The sequence below is a fragment of the Trachymyrmex cornetzi genome, unplaced genomic scaffold (genome assembly GCF_001594075.2).
Source record: "Trachymyrmex cornetzi isolate Tcor2-1 unplaced genomic scaffold, Tcor1.1 scaffold748, whole genome shotgun sequence".
NCBI lineage: Eukaryota > Metazoa > Arthropoda > Insecta > Hymenoptera > Formicidae > Trachymyrmex > Trachymyrmex cornetzi.
Genome location: NW_017300079.1, coordinates 803,483 through 822,416, shown reverse-complemented (window position 1 = coordinate 822,416; position 18,934 = coordinate 803,483). Strand labels below are relative to the sequence as shown.

At 29.4% G+C, this 18,934-nt stretch overlaps 3 protein-coding genes across 6 annotated transcripts in view; 2 read left to right on the top strand and 1 right to left on the bottom strand.

Annotated features, from left to right (window-relative positions):
- The first annotated feature begins 425 nt into the window (after positions 1-425).
- Dic1 (Dicarboxylate carrier 1) lies at positions 426-4,620 on the top strand. 2 transcript variants are annotated; one of them, XM_018518242.1, is made up of 8 exons: positions 426-492; positions 2,972-3,142; positions 3,342-3,497; positions 3,592-3,758; positions 3,834-4,041; positions 4,131-4,211; positions 4,288-4,344; positions 4,431-4,620. In XM_018518242.1, exons 2-8 carry the CDS (start codon positions 3,035-3,037, stop codon positions 4,539-4,541), a joined length of 888 nt encoding a protein of 295 aa, XP_018373744.1. In that variant the 5' UTR covers positions 426-492; positions 2,972-3,034; the 3' UTR covers positions 4,542-4,620. The 2 variants fall into 2 exon arrangements, with proteins under 2 accessions (XP_018373744.1, XP_018373745.1); XM_018518243.1 differs by lacking the exon at positions 426-492 and adding an exon at positions 2,881-2,899.
- A 1,812-nt stretch (positions 4,621-6,432) lies between these two features.
- On the bottom strand, positions 6,433-8,548 carry LOC108768061 (uncharacterized). Of its 2 annotated transcripts, none has more exons than XM_018518290.1 (7): positions 8,422-8,548; positions 8,182-8,287; positions 7,934-7,986; positions 7,569-7,861; positions 7,237-7,478; positions 7,023-7,142; positions 6,433-6,919 (listed from the first exon to the last, which is right to left on the bottom strand). In XM_018518290.1, the coding sequence occupies exons 1-7, from the start codon at positions 8,534-8,536 to the stop codon at positions 6,481-6,483; spliced, it is 1,368 nt and encodes a 455-aa protein (XP_018373792.1). In that variant the 5' UTR covers positions 8,537-8,548; the 3' UTR covers positions 6,433-6,480. The 2 variants fall into 2 exon arrangements, with proteins under 2 accessions (XP_018373792.1, XP_018373793.1); XM_018518291.1 differs by having other exon boundaries at positions 8,182-8,284.
- Positions 8,549-9,482: 934 nt separating this feature from the next.
- Wdr81 (WD repeat domain 81) overlaps positions 9,483-18,934 on the top strand; it is a 10,789-nt gene continuing 1,337 nt past the window's right edge. The window contains exons 1-20 of one of the 2 annotated variants that reach the window (XM_018518287.1): positions 9,483-9,862; positions 9,949-10,108; positions 10,225-10,480; positions 10,580-10,742; positions 10,890-11,288; positions 11,351-11,551; positions 11,952-12,097; positions 12,176-12,363; positions 12,443-12,672; positions 14,108-14,529; positions 14,611-14,907; positions 15,017-15,171; positions 15,245-15,940; positions 16,029-16,204; positions 16,308-16,591; positions 17,193-17,325; positions 17,410-17,584; positions 17,670-18,082; positions 18,172-18,465; positions 18,545-18,694. In XM_018518287.1, coding sequence (XP_018373789.1) covers positions 9,647-9,862; positions 9,949-10,108; positions 10,225-10,480; positions 10,580-10,742; positions 10,890-11,288; positions 11,351-11,551; positions 11,952-12,097; positions 12,176-12,363; positions 12,443-12,672; positions 14,108-14,529; positions 14,611-14,907; positions 15,017-15,171; positions 15,245-15,940; positions 16,029-16,204; positions 16,308-16,591; positions 17,193-17,325; positions 17,410-17,584; positions 17,670-18,082; positions 18,172-18,465; positions 18,545-18,694 — 5,154 coding nt within the window. In that variant the 5' untranslated portion in view covers positions 9,483-9,646. Of the gene's footprint in view, positions 9,863-9,948; positions 10,109-10,224; positions 10,481-10,579; positions 10,743-10,889; positions 11,289-11,350; positions 11,552-11,951; positions 12,098-12,175; positions 12,364-12,442; positions 13,030-14,107; positions 14,530-14,610; positions 14,908-15,016; positions 15,172-15,244; positions 15,941-16,028; positions 16,205-16,307; positions 16,592-17,192; positions 17,326-17,409; positions 17,585-17,669; positions 18,083-18,171; positions 18,466-18,544; positions 18,695-18,934 lie in introns of both variants that reach the window. The other variant, XM_018518286.1, reaches the window with a different exon arrangement.

Below are 18,934 nucleotides of genomic sequence, written 5' to 3'. Positions count from 1 at the left end.
ATTTAATATTAATAGTAATAATAATATACATTTTATATTGTAATAATTAATAAATATACATTTATAAATGAAGTGCTAAAGTGCAGAAATTCCAGACGAATTTTGTTTCAGAACGTTATTTGTTTTAAGGAGTAGTACAGCATTTCCATAAATTCGCTAAGTTAATTTCACAACTCGTCGTATACGTCAACGCATGCAGTTGTTTATTGCGACTGGCGATAAGCGAGAATATCGATAATAATGACTACGTAAACAGTACATATTCCACTTCCTTATGTTCTATTGGAGACTCTCAACGTCTCGACTGTTACGTGAGGAAGATGGTACTATTGCACGTGGTTGTCAGCTGATACGCGCCTGCGATACGTCATTTCGCAGCCTTTTTCCATTCCTCCGGAATGGAACATTTTACGCCTATTGCGCCAGTCGAAATCCAGCTGTCGACTGGATCGGAACGTTCCTTTATCATCGTTGCTTCCGAACGCCAAGCTTGTAAGTACTTTGCATACGCTTATTTCACTCAAAAAGCTTATTAATTCAAAGTATTCGAATGGCAATCTTAAGATCCAGTCTAATCGATCTGCTTGAGTGAAAGGAGAAGCAGTTCGAAGCAATTTAAGCAGCTGAAGCATATTCGTACGCCCGAATCCAGCATTTTTTAGAACAGGACTGAATTTCTCAAGGAAAATTAAATAAAAAGCTACTTCTGTATACTTATATAGAGGAACGAATCAAACAGAAATTTGAATAATATTAGCCTTTTGATAATATTAGCTGAACTTTTGATAATATTAGCCTTCACTCACTGATCATTGAGTTTATAGAATAAAATTGAATGTAGGAAGCAAAGTATTAAAGTATGCTAACAATTCGACTCTCATAGAATGTCACGGTAGATTGGCATCAACGATCACATTCGCGTTAAATTCGTATTCTGCCAGCAAAATCTAGTAACAAATCAATTATGGAAGTCGAGCAGAATCATTTTGTAATCATTTAAATGGAGTATATTATTTAAATAAATTATTTAAATAATTACAAAACAGATTCTGCTCGATTTCTGGAGTCATTCCGCTGTCATGTTCTGTTGAGTATCAAATTCTGTTATATTTCTAGTATTCTGCCAAGAAAGTTTATTAGATATTTTGCAAAACCTTTCGATAAATTTGGAAAATGGAAAGATTATGGAGCTTTCAACTTATTCAATTATTTATATTGATTGCAAAATTGTTACAATTAATTTGTTTTTTTAAACAATTAAATAAGTACATTTTTGCCTAGTAGTCGTCAACAGCGAATTCATTCGTGCAAACATGGCGAATCGCATGCTTGGTTCTTCTCATTCGAGCCGTGTCATCCTAAAAAGTGTAGCTGAATTATTGACTGAGGAATAGAATCATCGCTAGATCGCTTCTGCGTCATCATATTTTTATTTGGTTTAATTTTAGCCTGACTTGAGTTTAACAAGAATTTTCGGTTTATATTTGCGTAAGAAATTGTAGAACATTGCAAATTTCGTAACATCTCAATTTATGAATTTCTAAAAAAAGAAGCGGATATTTCGGAGTATTTAATACTATTTGCTACATGATGTATATACTGCAAAAAAATTTATATTAATAAAAGAACAAGACTCCGAAGAAATAAATTATCATATATTCAAATAAAGCCCCATAAAAGCCGCGACTATGGATAAACGTGTGCAAAAAGATAATAAGAATTAAATACAAAAACATTTCGACACTTAATTTATATCCCCTCTCTTTAGTATAAAACTGACAAAATATTAACAAAATTATTGAGCGTTGCAATGAACATGGTAAAATTATGGAAAATAAAAATAAAATTGGTGCTTTACCAAGCAAATAACATCGTACATATAAAATCCAGAAATAAAAAAAGTTATTAATGAACGTCTTTAATTGTATTTGGTAGAATACTTAAATCGTTAGTCGAAAAATGACTGAAATATTGAACGATCACTGAAAAGCTATCATAGTCTTAGTCTAATATACAAAATAATTAAAAATTAACTTATATTAGTAATAAAATAACTGACATGACAGCAAAATACAAGATACGAAAGGTGTACAATACAAATTGTTATGAGTTTGTGAGAGATTGATGAACAAATAAAGCATGTTTATACGTACTAAATTAATTAATAAAACAAAAGCATTTTACGATTTTGTAAAAAGCTTACAATATAACGAATTTAAAAAATCCGTATTATTTTGCAAATTTAAATCTTGCTTTTGTTTTTGGATATAGGTATATGTATCATTTTAGAGATCAGTTCCTTATAATGCTTTTTTCTTGTTTTAATAAGTATTATAACATTGTTCCAATCGAATTCATGTAATAAATTAATTCTATCTTCAATTATTACGGAGTTTCTATTAATAATATAATTCCGGTGTTTATTTATTCTGGTTTTAAAACCCACATAAAACGCATTATAATCACCTGTCTTTTGCATCCTAATGTTAGGTTTTAATTATTTTATACATGTACTCAGTTTATTAAATCCTTTATAAATCATACGTACAGTTGAGTCATTCTTAAACATTTTTTTTAAATCTATCGAAATAGTATTAGTACATGTGAAATGATGAAAACAGTAGATGAATCAGCAGCTTGATCAAAATCAATAGAATTGATATTAGTCCAATTGAGCTGTTTAACTTAGAATACAAATTTATATTAATGTACATACATTTGTAGAAAATATATTCATTTCTTTTTATGACTGCTATCTAAACTCTGATATAATCATTTTTTAATCTCCTTTTTCTGTAAACTATTTGTCTATTTTCAACATCAAAATTGAAAACTATTATTCCCACATGATGACTAAATATTTAACATTTTGTTTTATTAGCATACATTAATTTATTAGGTAAGATAAATTAATTATACTTTCTGGATAAAAAAATCAGTATATGTTTCATGTTAATTTTCCTGTTTACAGTGCCAGTATCAACATTAGTGCCATAGATATGTTCCTAATTATTGCTTAGTATACAGTGGAAAGATGAGTAGAACAATGACTGACAAGAGTAAAAAATTATCACGCTGGTACTTTGGTGGTATTTCTTCCGCAGCTGCTGCATGTGTGACCCATCCTTTAGATTTACTAAAGGTCTTGTTTATATTGTTCTTAAATCAGTACTTTTTATTAGTAAAAGTAATGAAAGGTATTACACAGTTTGAACATTTTGTGTAATCAGAAATTATTTCAAATTACTGATAAATACCTCAGTTCTCTTTAATGCAGATACAGAAATACGAATAAAGAAATGTGTAAATTAGGAGACTAAACGGTCAGATCTTCTTTCTAGGTTCACTTACAAACGCAACAAGAAGGCAAGTTATCAGTAGTACATTCTACTATTGGAATAATTAGGAAACAAGGAATATTAGCTTTATATAATGGACTCAGTGCTTCTCTACTCCGCCAACTTACATATTCTACAATAAGATTTGGAGCATACGAGGTCGGTACATGCAAACCTTATGTGCATCATCTATATGTATATAAAAACGTTTTCTTCTTAATTTATTATACACAGGTCATGTTGAATATAATAGGTCGGCAAACAGTCACTTGAATCATCTGGTCATCCGTTGCCTTTTTATCAAAAGCTTATGTTGGCTGGAATTTCCGGTGCTATTGGCGGTGTCTTTGGAACTCCTGGCGATGTGATTAATGTACGCATGCAGAATGATATCAAAATAGCACCAGAACTAAGAAGAAAGTAAGAATTGACGTCCTTATTATTCGATTATATTATACTTTGTTGGTCTTATTAATATATTCCTTTATCACACAGTTATAAGCATGCTTTAGATGGATTGGTGCGTGTAATTCAACAAGAAGGAGTTCGTCAATTGTTTAGTGGATGTTCAACTGCAACCATGAGAGCAATACTGATGACTATCGGACAATTGAGCTTTTATGACCAGATTAAAACAATGTTATTACAAAGTGGCTATTTTCAGGATAATCCTTCAACACACGTTTTATCCAGTGTATCGGCAGTGAGTGTTTATAAATATTGAGACTTATCATTCTAAATTTATGGTATATTCGAAAAAAGATAACGTTTTACATTCTTTTGTGCTGACAGGGCGCTATTGCAACAACGCTTACGCAACCTTTAGATGTTCTTAAAACACGAGCAATGAATGCTAAGCCTGGAGAATTTAAAGTAAGTAGATCCAAATCTAAATGGAATTAATTAAAAAATATATGTAATTTGCGATTGTATTATATTTTCTGTACAGAACCTAATAGAAATCTTCCTATATACTGCCAAACTTGGGCCATTGGCTTTTTTTAAAGTAAGTATGATTGAAAAAGACCTTTATGTCAATATTAATAAATAATTTTGATAAAATCATGCAATATAAATTGTTTCTATTTTTAGGGCTATGTACCTGCATTTATTCGGTTAACACCGCAAACTATTCTCACATTTGTATTCCTCGAACAACTCAGATATAATTTTGGATTCTATCCACAATCCATAAAGCCATAAATTATAAAGAGTGAAATATTTTTGATAAGCAGAACTTTTGTAAGATAAATGGATTTGTTTCTTCTCAGATATTGTACAAGAAACAAATGGATAGTGTTACTATAAATGATCATACGTAACGCAAACACAGCTCGACATGGGAAAATATTTGCAGCAAAAATATTTAATTACTAAATCGCATACAATTTAATGATTAAAAGTTAATCATTATGTTTCTATCTAGAGATATTTCAATCAAATCATGGTTGTAATTTTCAATTGATACATTCCTTATATTAATTGTGATACGTTGACACAAATGCAGTTATATATATTTTAAAGCATATTTAAAATACGCATATATATTTATATATACATTTATAAAAAAGCCACACAGATTATTTATATTTATATTTAATTATATCTTTTACATGTATACGAAGTGATCCTTTAAGTACAAAAAACGAAAGTTATACATTTTACGAAAATTAACTTTTATAAATTTATGTTTTTAAGGCCTTCTATACTTCAAGTTATTCCACTATTTTATATTATCCCAATATGTGAAATGTATAGTACAAAATTCACGAAAGAGCTTTAGATAATATATAAAGAAAATAATTTTTGTTATATATTATATTGAGATATGCATGTTTATTTTAGCAGCATATGAATAACTTGCTATTGAAATGTACATTATTTTTATGATAAAAATATTTCAATTAATTTTTTAAATTTCTGCTTATGTAAGTTAAAAATGCAAATAAAAGGATATATTTAATATGCAAAATATTAATATTATGATGAGAATAAATTAATTAAGATAAATAATCCTATTTTCTATTACAGCGGATTTTGATGCTTAATAATGTTCACATGTAAATTTTCGCAAATACATTTTTTTATTTTATAAATCGTATGCCAATTCGGTTGATCGGACTTGAAATGCAATCGTAAACTAAAATATTAATATCTCAAATTAAAATAATTATCTATTTAATACTGATGCTAAGAAACATTTTAAAAATTTGGAAAGAATTTATTGCGAAAAATACCTAGAGCTGGAGTTTGAACTCTTACGATTGCGTTTCCAAATCCGATAAACCGGCGCACATTTCACTAAAACTGATAAATGTATTTGCAAAAATTTGCATGTTATTAAACCAAGAACTGTTTTAGCCGAAAAAAGAAATTATTTCTTTTAATTAAAAGTCTTTTAACAGGTTTGATTATAAAATTGAATAATTTTCTTACAATCTTAAGTTAAGATTACAATTAAGAAAGCCTATCAAGGATCCAACACTGGATATTGTGTGAATTAATTTATTGCATATGACATTAACTTATACATTTCAACCTGTAGTTAGAGTCCTCTTCAGTCAATTGCAATTAACAATACTTAAAGATTGCCTCATTTAATTAATAATTCAATAATCAATATAAAGAATAATTATACAGAAATTATGCATTTTGCGGGTTATCTCCAAATCCATTCTTAGAATGTCAACGTTTCGTGAACATTGCAATTCACTTAGTTTCTATATATTGCAATATTTATACGTATATATATATATATATATATATATTTATTTATTTACTTCAGCGTTTACATTTACCAAGAAGGGACTTGGTTTACATTGAAAGTTTATCCACACTCATTCCTCCGTACTGCTAAATTCTACTTCTAATAATATAATATATAATACATTATAATCTTAACCTATCCTTTTAACATGTTCTCTTTCCTTAATTCTTATTTGTTTGTATGTATTTCCTCACAGTCTGACCGCATTCGGGGTGATCCCGATTGATCACGGCTCGATTGGACTCCACCAATCACAGCGACCAGGTGCCTAGGAGCTTTGTAGTCTCAAGCGCTGTAAGTGGCTCGTGTCCAATTGAGCCGTGTCCAACTGGGTGCCACCCTTCTTGTCACAAACATTTAATATTACAATTACAATTATTTAAGTGGAAGTATAATTTGCTTGGGTATGGTAAGATTCATATATATTTTTTCTATGTTATTTTCTGAGAAAAACTGTTCTGCGTAGCTTTCATAGCTCCTTCCACATAAAGCTAATTCTAGTTTGTTTAGATCTTCATTTGACAACAAATTTATAACACCTGATGGCATTGCAGATGCCGAAAACATATTACAATATGGTGCCAAACTACAGGAATTTGTATTGCATATCACAATAACAGAATTACCAATAGTTAAAATTTGTGTTAGTTGACGAAATAAAACGGTTTCATCTTCTGCCTTCAAAACGATAACGCCCTTTGGATTACGAATTTTCGTTACTTCTAATCCTCTACTTTGTGAGCATGATAAAGAATTTTGATAGATATATGAGAATTTTATATCTGTTGATATTATATCTGCCAATACAGATTTACTAAAAAAATATATATGAGAAAATCAGTTGTTAAAAATTATTGTTGAGAATAATTAAGAAATACACACAAACTATAAAAACTTTCTAATAATTTAATACATACCCATTGCATCTTAATATAGATGCAAATTTGGACAATACTTGCATTCTAAAAGTGATAGGTTTAGTACTCCAAATTTTGAATCCTTTTTCAGCTGAATTAATACATTTGTTAACATCTTCACTACAATAATATGTCAATGAAAATTTTATATAAATTTTATGAAACATCACAAATCTAAAAGAATTATAATTAAGATCAAGAAAATAAGCTGTACCTTGTTGCATTTGCCCATTGACTATCATTATGTACCCAATATGTGCTTTCTACAGGTTGCTGCCACATACCATCATAAAATAAATTGTAAACTATACTTTTCTGCACGTTTGGTTTTTTTATACAATCGTCGAGATTAGACTTGCACCATTTATGCAATGTTTTATCAAATATTTTTGTATAAGGCAAAAGTACAACACCACAGTGGAAGTCCATGTAAGTATTTATAAATAAAACATCTCTCTAAATAATTTAAAAAAGAACATAATATTAGTAACAATTATAAAAATTGCCTAAAAAACTGCATTATATTATATAATAGCAATGCTGTACATTTAAAGATGTTGCTAAGTTTTTAGCAAATACAATATCTTCCGTCCATATGGATACAATTTTCATTTTATTAGGTATACCGGCTGTAAATAATTCGTTCTTCGTTCGAAATGTATTAATATCAGATCTCAAATCTGACATTCCAAAATATTCTTCCATAAGCCATAAAAATTTTTCTTTTATTGGTTCTTGGATCCAAATTTTGTTTAAATGCAACGGTAATTCAATTCTAAAGTAATTAATGACTGCATACAAATCTGAATCCGCTAGAAGTATTATTTCATTGGTATAACCTGTCAGAAATATTTAAAATCTTGAGTATGAGAAAAATTAATTTTTATTACATTACTAATATGTTTTCTTACTTATAACTTCATTTCTTAAATGTTTATAACGAGTTTCCAGTACAGAATGTCGACTAAAATACAAAAACAATTTGTTTGTGAAATTGATGACGATATTAATTTAAATATAAGAAATATAAGTAACAAATGATTAACGGTATTCTTTCTTGAATACACATTTAGATTATTTAGAGGAAAGAATACATACGTTAACCATTTGTTACTTATATTTCTTATATTTCATAATAGTTACAGTTTATCATGGTTACAGGATAGCATTTTCCAAAAATACATCCATTGTATTATCAAGTCCTTTATATATTTCTGAGATTGTAAATATCACTAATAAGACTACATCATCTTTCTTGTATTCTTCTAAAAAAAAAAATTTTTAATGAAATACAAAAAAAATTTGGTGTTTCTATTATTATAAGCTATTATTATTCATAAAATAAAATTTGCATATAACACAAATAATTTATTTTTTCTAATTATGAAGATAACATTACCATATTTATTGTCAAACATAAGCTGCATACCAACATTATTTAAGTATTCAATAATAGTAGTAATTATATCTACATGTTTACAAACTGATTGAAAAAGAGACAAATTTTTTTCCATTACAGATGCTGCTTTAAGAAATCTGTAAATACATAATTAAAAATTACAAGCGTGAGAATACAACTTTTATTATTTTTATCATATTTAAGTAATTGTTGAGTCAAATTCTCATATCTGACTAAATTTTGTTTTTACACAAAATAACCAAATATTTCTTGAAAAGTTTCACTCTGTCAAGAAGAACTCAACAATTATCCATATTTATACTTCAGGGCTATGTTCCAAAATGTCCTATCCAAGAAAGATTTTACTCTATATATTATATATGTTACATGTACTAAATACATTTCAAGTAAAATTTTCTTCAGAGAAGACGTTTGGAAATGTATCCAGAAATGTGAGTTTGTTTACCTTTCTGAAAAATTATTAACATCTGTAAATTTCATTTCCTTGGCTAAGGCAAATATTTCATTGCACTTACATAGCAGTATCTAAAAATAAGTATAATAAATATTTATACACACATTGTCATATTCCAAGTTGCTATAATATTTGTCTATATCTTTCAGTTGTTTGTCCATAATGTTATAATCAATTCCAATTCTTAAAATATTAGGGCCTCTTTCTCCAACTCCGATTAATTACCAATAGACGAGTTTAAGTCGGTAAAGATTAGGACACCTATTATGAAACAAGTAGGAATGAATAAATAGATTCCGATCGGAATTATTCAATTATTCCCTAGATTTCTATTGTAACTAAAGTAAACACGTAAAAATTAAGGTTGTGCTCCATATGCACGACATATGACACGTCTCTGATTACAGATAAAATCTTCAAGCCTATTGATTGATTGCAGGACAAAGAGGTTCTCGGATCTCTCTCTGTCCTACAGCCAATCAACAGGCTTGGAAGCTTTGTACGACACATGAAATATCGGTCGTAGAAGCTATGGTCGCGTCGTATTATTTCGCAGCTGATAAATTTCCTAACCTCAATAATTCGTGAAACAGAGTGACGCTTTGACGCCATTCTTGGCTAGATTTGTTCCTTTCGGGCAAAAATGCATCGAATGAGCCTAATTTTATCGATTTCTGATACGACGTCGATAAACTGAACAATTACCTTTTTATTTACAAATATATAATGACTGAATAAATACAAAACAAAATGGATATAATAAAGGAACATCTGTTTGTACCAACAAAGTATATGACACTGACAGATGAGAGAATTTGTTTGACAGCTCACAGAAACTGGCTCTCCCGATTGTTAACAATTGGCCGATTGAATTTCATCTGTCATGATCGTTTATCCAATGATGAAATTGCAGCACAGCCTACAATCGATGAATTGGGTGGCGATTGGCTGAAAATTTATGCAAAAGTATTTTGATATATAACATTTTCATATATTTTAAGTAAGGTGTACGAGACAACAAGCATGTAAGATAAAATTTTGTTATAAATTAGGTATATATAAAGCAACACAAGAATGTAATTCCTTTACCAAGAGGAAGATCTATTAATAATATAAGAAACCAAGCAGAGTTAATGTTTTCGCAATTGTTGCATTATGTGGCAGAAACTAATTATCGAAATCTATGGAAAGAAATATATAAGAAATATTATAGTATGTATTTGATGTTCTATTTAAAATTTTTAGATTTAAATTTTTAGCATTTTGTTACTCTATAGATGTATTTTTTTTTTTATATAAATTAATATAATTTCTTGTAAAATATATAGATCCCTGGAATTATGTTGAACAAAAAGAACATTCTAATATCAGTGCTAATGTAAGCGATGTTACCATTATGCATGAAATACTGAATAGAATGTATGGCTGTACAGTAGTACAAGTGCAACATGGTACAGTTTTGTCAGTATCAAATGGTATAGTGTCTAAAACACATTGTAATCTGGTACCAATCCATTTTGTCATAGAGACACCATCTGCATTTATAATGTTTTATGAACAGACTGCCAATTATTCTCTTCGTGAGTGAGTATATTATACATCATATTTATACACATCATATTTATGTATATATTTTTAATATATTAATAATTACAAGATATTTCTGTATTCTGTTACTTATAGATGTGTAATGTATAGTCCTGCTGCTCTTAATACAAGTTATGGAAAACCTTTATTTATAGTTTATCAGTTATTGAGATTATCCAGAGACTTGCACGATCGTGGTCTTGCTTTAGGCGAAATTACACTCAGTGATATATTAATTACAGACAATTTTACTATTCAGGTATATTTCACATAGAAGAGCTACTAAACACTAGTAAACAGTATTATTTTAATATATTTAATATTTAATGAGATAAGTATAAGTATTTAACAAGTATTCAATAAGATAAGGAAAAGAATATTTTATTTGAGCTAATTTTATTCTTAGGTATTACCGAAATTAAACGATAATATTTATCTAAAACCTGATGGTGAATGTACAAGTATTTCTCCAGAACATAAAGAGAAAAATTCGAGTAGCAATGTTTATGCTAAAAAAGATGACATATCTCGTTCAACTAATACTAACTTTGGTTTAAATGAGAATATTCAGAAATTATGTGAGATGTGGATGTATAATTGTATTAACAACTTTGATTATTTAACTGCACTCAATAATTTGGCTGGTAGAAGATATGGTAATCCTAGCTGCCATCATGTTATGCCATGGGTGACGGATTTTACAACAAGAAGTGGTGGTAATTGGAGAGATCTAACAAAGTCGAAATTTCGATTAAATAAAGGAGATAGACAATTAGATCTTACATTTGACTCACAATCAACAGAGGTATATAAATTGTATAAATGCAAAAAGACTTATATCATATTGAATAGTCAATTAAATCATAGGTTGGACACCATGTATCTGACGTCTTGTCAGAGATTACCTATTACGTATATCTTTCACGTCGATATAATAAGTCTGTGCTCTGTAAACATGTACGACCATTATGGGTACCTGGAGAATATCCGGCTTCAATTCAAAGATTACATGACTGGAGTCCCGATGAATGTATACCACAGTTTTTCACCGATCCCAGTGTTTTTAAGGTAATACATAAATTATATGTATTCTAGTAACATGAAAGAAAATATATAATTCCATTTAGAAAAATTTACGTAATTTTGACCTAATCTTAAGGATATCTCAAAGTTATTATCTTCTTTTCTCCTTATAACCGAGCAACTTTTGTCTGAAACTTTTTTGTCTTAATCTTAAAAATTTTAAGATATTTTACTGAATGAATTAAAATAGACTATTTTGTATAAAACTGAAACATATGAAATGAGAAGATCAGAATCAAATTCAGAACCTGCTAATAATAATCAACTATTATTATTTATTTAGTATGCAGTCATGCATCTGTAATATATATATATTATTATTTAACAATGATAAAATATTTATTTTCTTTAGATTTAACATTTTAAAGAAATATCTTATTTACAGTCCATTCATGAGGATTTGCTAGATTTAGAAATTCCAGCATGGGCAACTTCCCCAGAAGATTTTATCGAGAAACACAGAGAAGCATTGGAAAGCCTTCATGTTTCGGAAAGATTACATCATTGGATAGATTTGACTTTCGGCTACAAGTATGAATATAATCTTGCTCAATGAACAGTTTATTATTTATTTTTGAATTTTTCTGACATACGTTTTTTACACGATAGATTATCTGGTTTCGCTGCTATAAAATCAAAAAACGTTTGTTTACAATTAGTCGATAATCATACTGGTTTAACTAATTCTGGTGTTGTACAACTTTTCACACAACCACATCCACAAAAAATTATTCCGTCTCCCTATTGGGGTAAAGTACCACCACGTCTTCGATCGACATCTTCAACCAATAAAAGTAGTAAGTTTTAGACGAAGATTTCAAATTATTAAAAATTTTGAAGACATTGTAATTTTATCAAATTGTTATACGATTGTAGAAAATGATCAACCTACGAGTAGGATCAGTGATGATGAAGGTCACAGTTCTGGTATTGAAGAAGAAGAATCTACGACAACAAACGTATCAAGATCACCTCTTGTATTAAGTCGTTTGTTAAGTCGTTCCAGAGGTTCTTTGCTGTCAGAAGATAATGTTAAATCGGACAAATCCGTTAATCAGCCCATTACTCTTCCAAAGGATTTCAATCCTGTTGCAGCACTCATACAAGTAGAAACTACACATGCTTTTATGCATAAGATTAACTATCAAAATTATAAACTTGCAACAGGATCACATGATTTTTCCACTAATTACAAGCAAATTGTGGCTAGCGGACGTATTAAGGAGCAACAAATACTAGGTTGTCTAATAGTAGAAATATTTCTAGCTGACAAATTCCGCTCAGCCTGGAATGTTGAAAAAGTATCATTCGCGCAAAGATTCACGACATGTCTAAATATCTTGAAGACATCGGCAGATAATTTACCGAAATGTATAAGAAACATTGTATCGTTATTGTTACAAATTGATATTATGCCAAAGAGTTATAATGTAGGCAATGTAGAGATGAATGACATTTCAACGGTAATTTTAAAACTATACAAGATTTTATATTATAACGAGATGTTTCATAATTATTTATAAAGATTTAATTGACTAATAAAACTTATGAAGTTAAATAGAAAACAAGTTAGAAACAAGACCGATATATGAATAAATTATCATATAATCATTTATTTCAGATATATGACTGCGCTTATTTTTAATATATTTAAAATAAATTATATATAGAATTATTTTAACATCTTACTTTGATTATAGTTAGCGATCTTCTTACTTAGTTAATTTAAATAGAAAATTTTATATTATGAAATAGTTGAGATTTTGGAGAATTTGAACTATCAGCATTTTTTTTCATGTTATATATACTTTAATATATCTTTATATATATATATAAACTTATATATATACTTTAATATATATATATATATATATATAACTATGCATTCAAAAATTCTTTTAATTTCTGGCACTATTCATAAATCATTTTCGATGCATTATTATGTCTAAGTTTGTTGATACACTTTAAATTTCGAGACATTAATCATTTTATAATACATGTAAAATCATATAAATAATGCAATTTATAAAAAGCTCAATATTTTGAAAACAATTACTTTGCTGATCTATGTTTATTAAAACTTTTTTTTTGTTTCTGTGAGTCTATTAGTCAATTAAGTCTTTATAATTCCGAAAGATTTATTTATAATTCCGAAGTACTTCATAACATGTAAATGTAACTTGAGAATTTAATTTAGGATACAAAAGTAACAAAAAATTCATATACATTTGTTTTATCCTTGTTTCCGAGTTACAAATATTTTTGTGTTTTTATTAATCTTTACGAATTGAGCTAGCATAGTATCTTCACTTATCTTATTGACTTCTTTAAAGACAAAGAGGTATAAAGATGCTATGCTAGCTTAGTTTTTAATGAGAATTAATGAAATACGAAAACGTTTATAACTCGGAAACAAAGTTAAATAAAACAAATATTTATATGAACTTTTTGTATTATTTTTGTGTTCTGAATTTATCTCTGAAATTATGCTCAGATGTCATGGAATATTCTCTCTATACATGTAAAATATTTTATATTTAGATGAACGAGACTCCTTTTCGTTATCCAACAATAACATATATGGGTCTTCCGCCACCATCCGCTCATCAATTTCTTCAACCAATTTTATCTGGCAGTCTATTCCCATTCTCCAAATACTGCCAATACTTATATAACATTGTGGAAATGTTGCAAGAATATAATAGTTTGGTACGAGAATTAAATGCTATCGTGAAAACCGAAGACGATATGGATTTTGTAATGAAAACAAAGATAAAGTATTTGTGTAAAATTAGCGAGTGTAAAGTAAAAGCAATTGCTAGGGAATTAGAACGGCTGTTACCTTATGCCGGTGGCATGAGAGAAGCCACTTTACAGTTGATAGTGCCTCACATAGTGCAGATTATGGAAGAACCTTATAGTGCAGTATTGGCAGTATGGCATCTTTTTGATCCCATTGCAAAGTAAGTGTATTACTTTATTTTATTTTTTTTATATAAAATACTTTATTTGACTCTCTTCATTTTTCTCATTTTTTGTCGCAGAACGTTGGGACCAAAGGATACAGTTAATACATTCCTTTCACCTATTATAAAATTGTATGAGAACGGTTCTATTATGGATACTGCACTATACGTTGATATAATACCTGCGGGAATGCTTGCAAAGTTTCGAACTACTCGATTATATCACAGAACGTTCTTGTTGAAATTGATAGTTCGGTTAGGTCTACGTAGATTCCTAGACAATTTTATAAATCCTTTGGTAGAAGCAGTGGGAGGATATAAAGATTATGTACAGGGCTCGATTGACACGTGCACACATAGGACTGTGAATTTGAAGTAAGGAAACGAGTAATAATTAATTTATATGTAATATATAAATTATTAATTAATATGCTGTATATTTTAATCGTACATCATATTATATTGCTTATAAACTTCTATGAAGGAGCTGCGACTTAAGTGGACCTTGCAGTGAGGGAGAAGGTATTTTATCTCCATTAGATGAAGATTCATTTGCAGACACTGAACACACTGTCGTTACATCTTCTGTACCAACGATCAACGATATGTCTAACATAATGAAAAATAATGATATCGAAGGTAAATAACGTTATTCAATGACCGAATTAGTAAGTATAAAAAAATGATTTGACTTCTATTGGATATATTACAGAGGTATTTACCATGGAGACGGAAGATAATTTATGGATTTCTTCAAACAATACCGCACCGTATGATATCGACTTACATATAGAACTCAACTTAAATGCCTGCGATGATACAAATGATGATAGAAATAAAAATTCGCCGGGTGATTCTGCGAAATCATCAACGATTCCAATACCCGAACAATCAAATACTAATGGAGTTAAATTAGTAACTGAGTTTAACAGTATTGGTTGTAACGTTGGAAGTAAAACTTCCAGTGAAGATTTCACTTACGTCAACACATATGCCATGAATATTCATTCGGATAATAATCTCTCAGAAAATATAGATACTAAGGAAGATAATCCTGCAGTGCTTTCCGCGGATTTTGATAATAAAAACGACGTGATCAAGTCTGATGAAAATGTACATCAATTAGATCATATTTACCGAAAATCTATTCTAAGTGAATGCACAATTTCTGAGATGAGCGCAGAATCTGTTATATGGTTATCTCATAGACTTGGCCCGGTACTTACAGCACGATACTTATCGCGAAATCTTCTGAGAATGTTGACGTTATGTTACGCTGGGAAAGAAAATTTAACACCAATTGATGACAATAATTTTATGCATCTGAAGGGTGTTACATGGAAGAAGCCGATATTAGCTGGTGATCAAAACGCTGTTAAAGTTTTAGAGTGCCTCACATCTATTGCAGGTACGTACAAAAATATATATATATGTATACATGAGTTATTTTAATAATTTTCAATAAGTAAATGACAGTTTATCAACTATTTTATCAGGATTATATGGCGAACAAATTATATTGCTGCAATACTTTGCACATATAGTCGAGCTATTAGCATTGTGTAAGAGAAAGTTAACGCAGAATTTGGAAGGAGGCCTAATTTCTTGTCTGGCTCTATTAAATCACATTACAGCATATCTTAGTGATTCTACGGTGATGGATGCGCTTCATGTAATGTTTATCATATAATTAATTATTACATATTAATTATTACATGTTAATAATGTAATGAAAAAATCGCGAATAGCTCATCTTTGTTCATATTTAAATGTAGGAGCCGATTGTTAAATCCATATTGCATCCCACAGTACGCATATTGTCAACTGCGAGATTTACATTTCCAAATGGAACGCTTGCGCGTATTGCTTTAGCTGAAAAATGTTTGGAAGCAATGTTCATTCTTAGCTTACGGCTTGGCAATGTGATCACAAAAAATCATTTAGCAGTACCAATTCAACGCTTCTTTCTGGCTTTTGACAAAGCTTTCAGTGAAAATTTAAATGGTGGATCAAATAATTTTGGACAAAAAGCAAATACGACCTACGAACATTTCGTACGGTAATAATACGCAGATGTGTGAACATTGTGGTTTAATTATACATTGTGCGTTAAGAGGAGACAGAAAGTTTATATGATCAAATTGAATTACAATTTGTGAATTTATTTCAGGGAAAGGAATAAACGAATACAGTTCTTCGTTTAGGTATTATTTATCTTTGAGAAAATTAATTTGTGTACAATATAAAAATTATTTTAAAAATGTAGAAATTTTCTATATCTTATTGAAGACAGAAAATTTCAAATGCCTCGCATTTTGCAATGATTCCAAGGAAACAATCTACTATTTTCTGTCAATTTTTTTCAGGACATTTTATTCCACAGAATGAACTAAAATAAAAGAATGTTATTACAAAATAACATAAACAGAAAATTCCGAAGATTCCTTCATTTTTGAATAAATTTTGTTATTATAAATTAATTTTCCTAAATATAGAAGCAGTACACATAAAATCTAAACGTAGAATTATGTCTATTTATTCCGTGTTTCCTAAAATACACAAATTTTGCTTTCCATTTAATTATATAAATCTATTACTCCTGCTTTTCTTAATGACAAAACTAACGACATACCAAGATATTCATTTTTATTATTTCATAGAATGAAAACGGCAAACGAAGAATCTGTTAATAATGGAACTTATGCGTGGAACAAACTTGATACAGATATTGCAGATTCGTATTCTCCTCCAATCGTAGAAAATAGTGACGTGCTAGACTTGCAAAGAAATAGAGTAAGATCAAATAGTTTACGACTCATGTTTCTTTTTTAGATATTATGAATGCAAATGTATATGTATTAAACTTTTTATTTACAGGCATTTGAAGAATTACGAGCTGTGTTTACTACTGCATTTGCTCACAAAGCCTACATGCTTTTTTATAGATGTATTCATACTGAAATGATGGAACATATACTTAAAAATCACGAGCATATACAACAGCTTTGTCATGATTACGAGCAAGAAATAAAAGCTACTTCTGTAAATAACGGTAGATATCCTATAAAATATTACTATCACGATTAATAATACGTAAATAATATGTTCATTCTTGCGTTTCATTTTTGTTTTTGAAGATAATGCGGATAAGTACAATACTTCCGTGGATTGTGATGATACGGAAAATGTAGAATCAATTGACAAAGGTGCTTGCAGCTTCGGGAATATATCTGTGATAGGAAACAGATTCGAGATACAGAAAGATGATGCAAGATCTCAAGTGTTACCGGAGACGAGTATTGTCGTCAGTCGCGAAACAACTTGTCCGTTATCTGCTGGTAGACAACTACGTGGTAATTGGTTAGCTTATTGGGAGCACGAGATAGGAAGACCGGAGAAGGATACAATATTTAATATAAAGCAGATAAAACTTCAGACTTTCAACGGACATACAAACAGTGTGAGATGTCTTTATGTATTAGACAATGAGAACAGTTTTATGAGTGGTAGCAGAGACAAAACTGTGAAACTGTGGAGTTTACGAAGCCAGGTAAGGTATATTCTGTTCAATTTAACAAAAAAAAAAACTTTTGTTGTATAATATATAGAATTATGATTTTACTGTTGTAATGAAATCAGGGTGATGGAACTACAGTTTCATCGTGTCAATATACATATACCGGACACAAAAAGTCTATTCTTTCACTTACATTCTTGGAATCTTTGAGATATGCAGTGACATGCGATGGCATGATTCATTGTTGGGATCCTTACATGGGTTCGCTTCTGGGATGTCCGGAAAGCAGCCGTCCAGTTCCTGTGAATATTTTAGCCTCGAGCCCTTCCCCCTCTACAACTCTTCTTGTGGGAACAACCGATATTACTCTTAGAGTTATTGATTGTAGAACATTCCAGTATGTTAATGAAATGAAAGTAAGCATAAAATATATATATTAATATTCTAAAATTCTAATTTATGATATACAAAGTTTAACGTTAAATTATTCAATAGATTTCCATGAATCCAACGGGTTTAATAAGATGTATCGCTGTATCGCCTAGTACTAACTGGGTTGCTTTAGGTCAAGCATCAGGCTTCTTGACGATACTAGATACTCGTACCGGTCTAATTATCGCATCTTGGAAGGGACATGAATGCGAGGTAAAAATTTAGAGGTCTTTTATCTTTGAAAGTCTCTTAAAAAAAGCTATTTTCGAAAAATTTGTTGAAAAACCTACGTGATGGATTTTCATAAGCTTTTGTAGGTTTATTTGTAAGTATATTAAACTGTTTTCAGGAAAAATTTAATAGATATATTCATTAATTTCAAAGTTATTAGCGTTTAAACAAGGGACTATAAAGAACATGATATATATATATATATATATATATATCATTTTT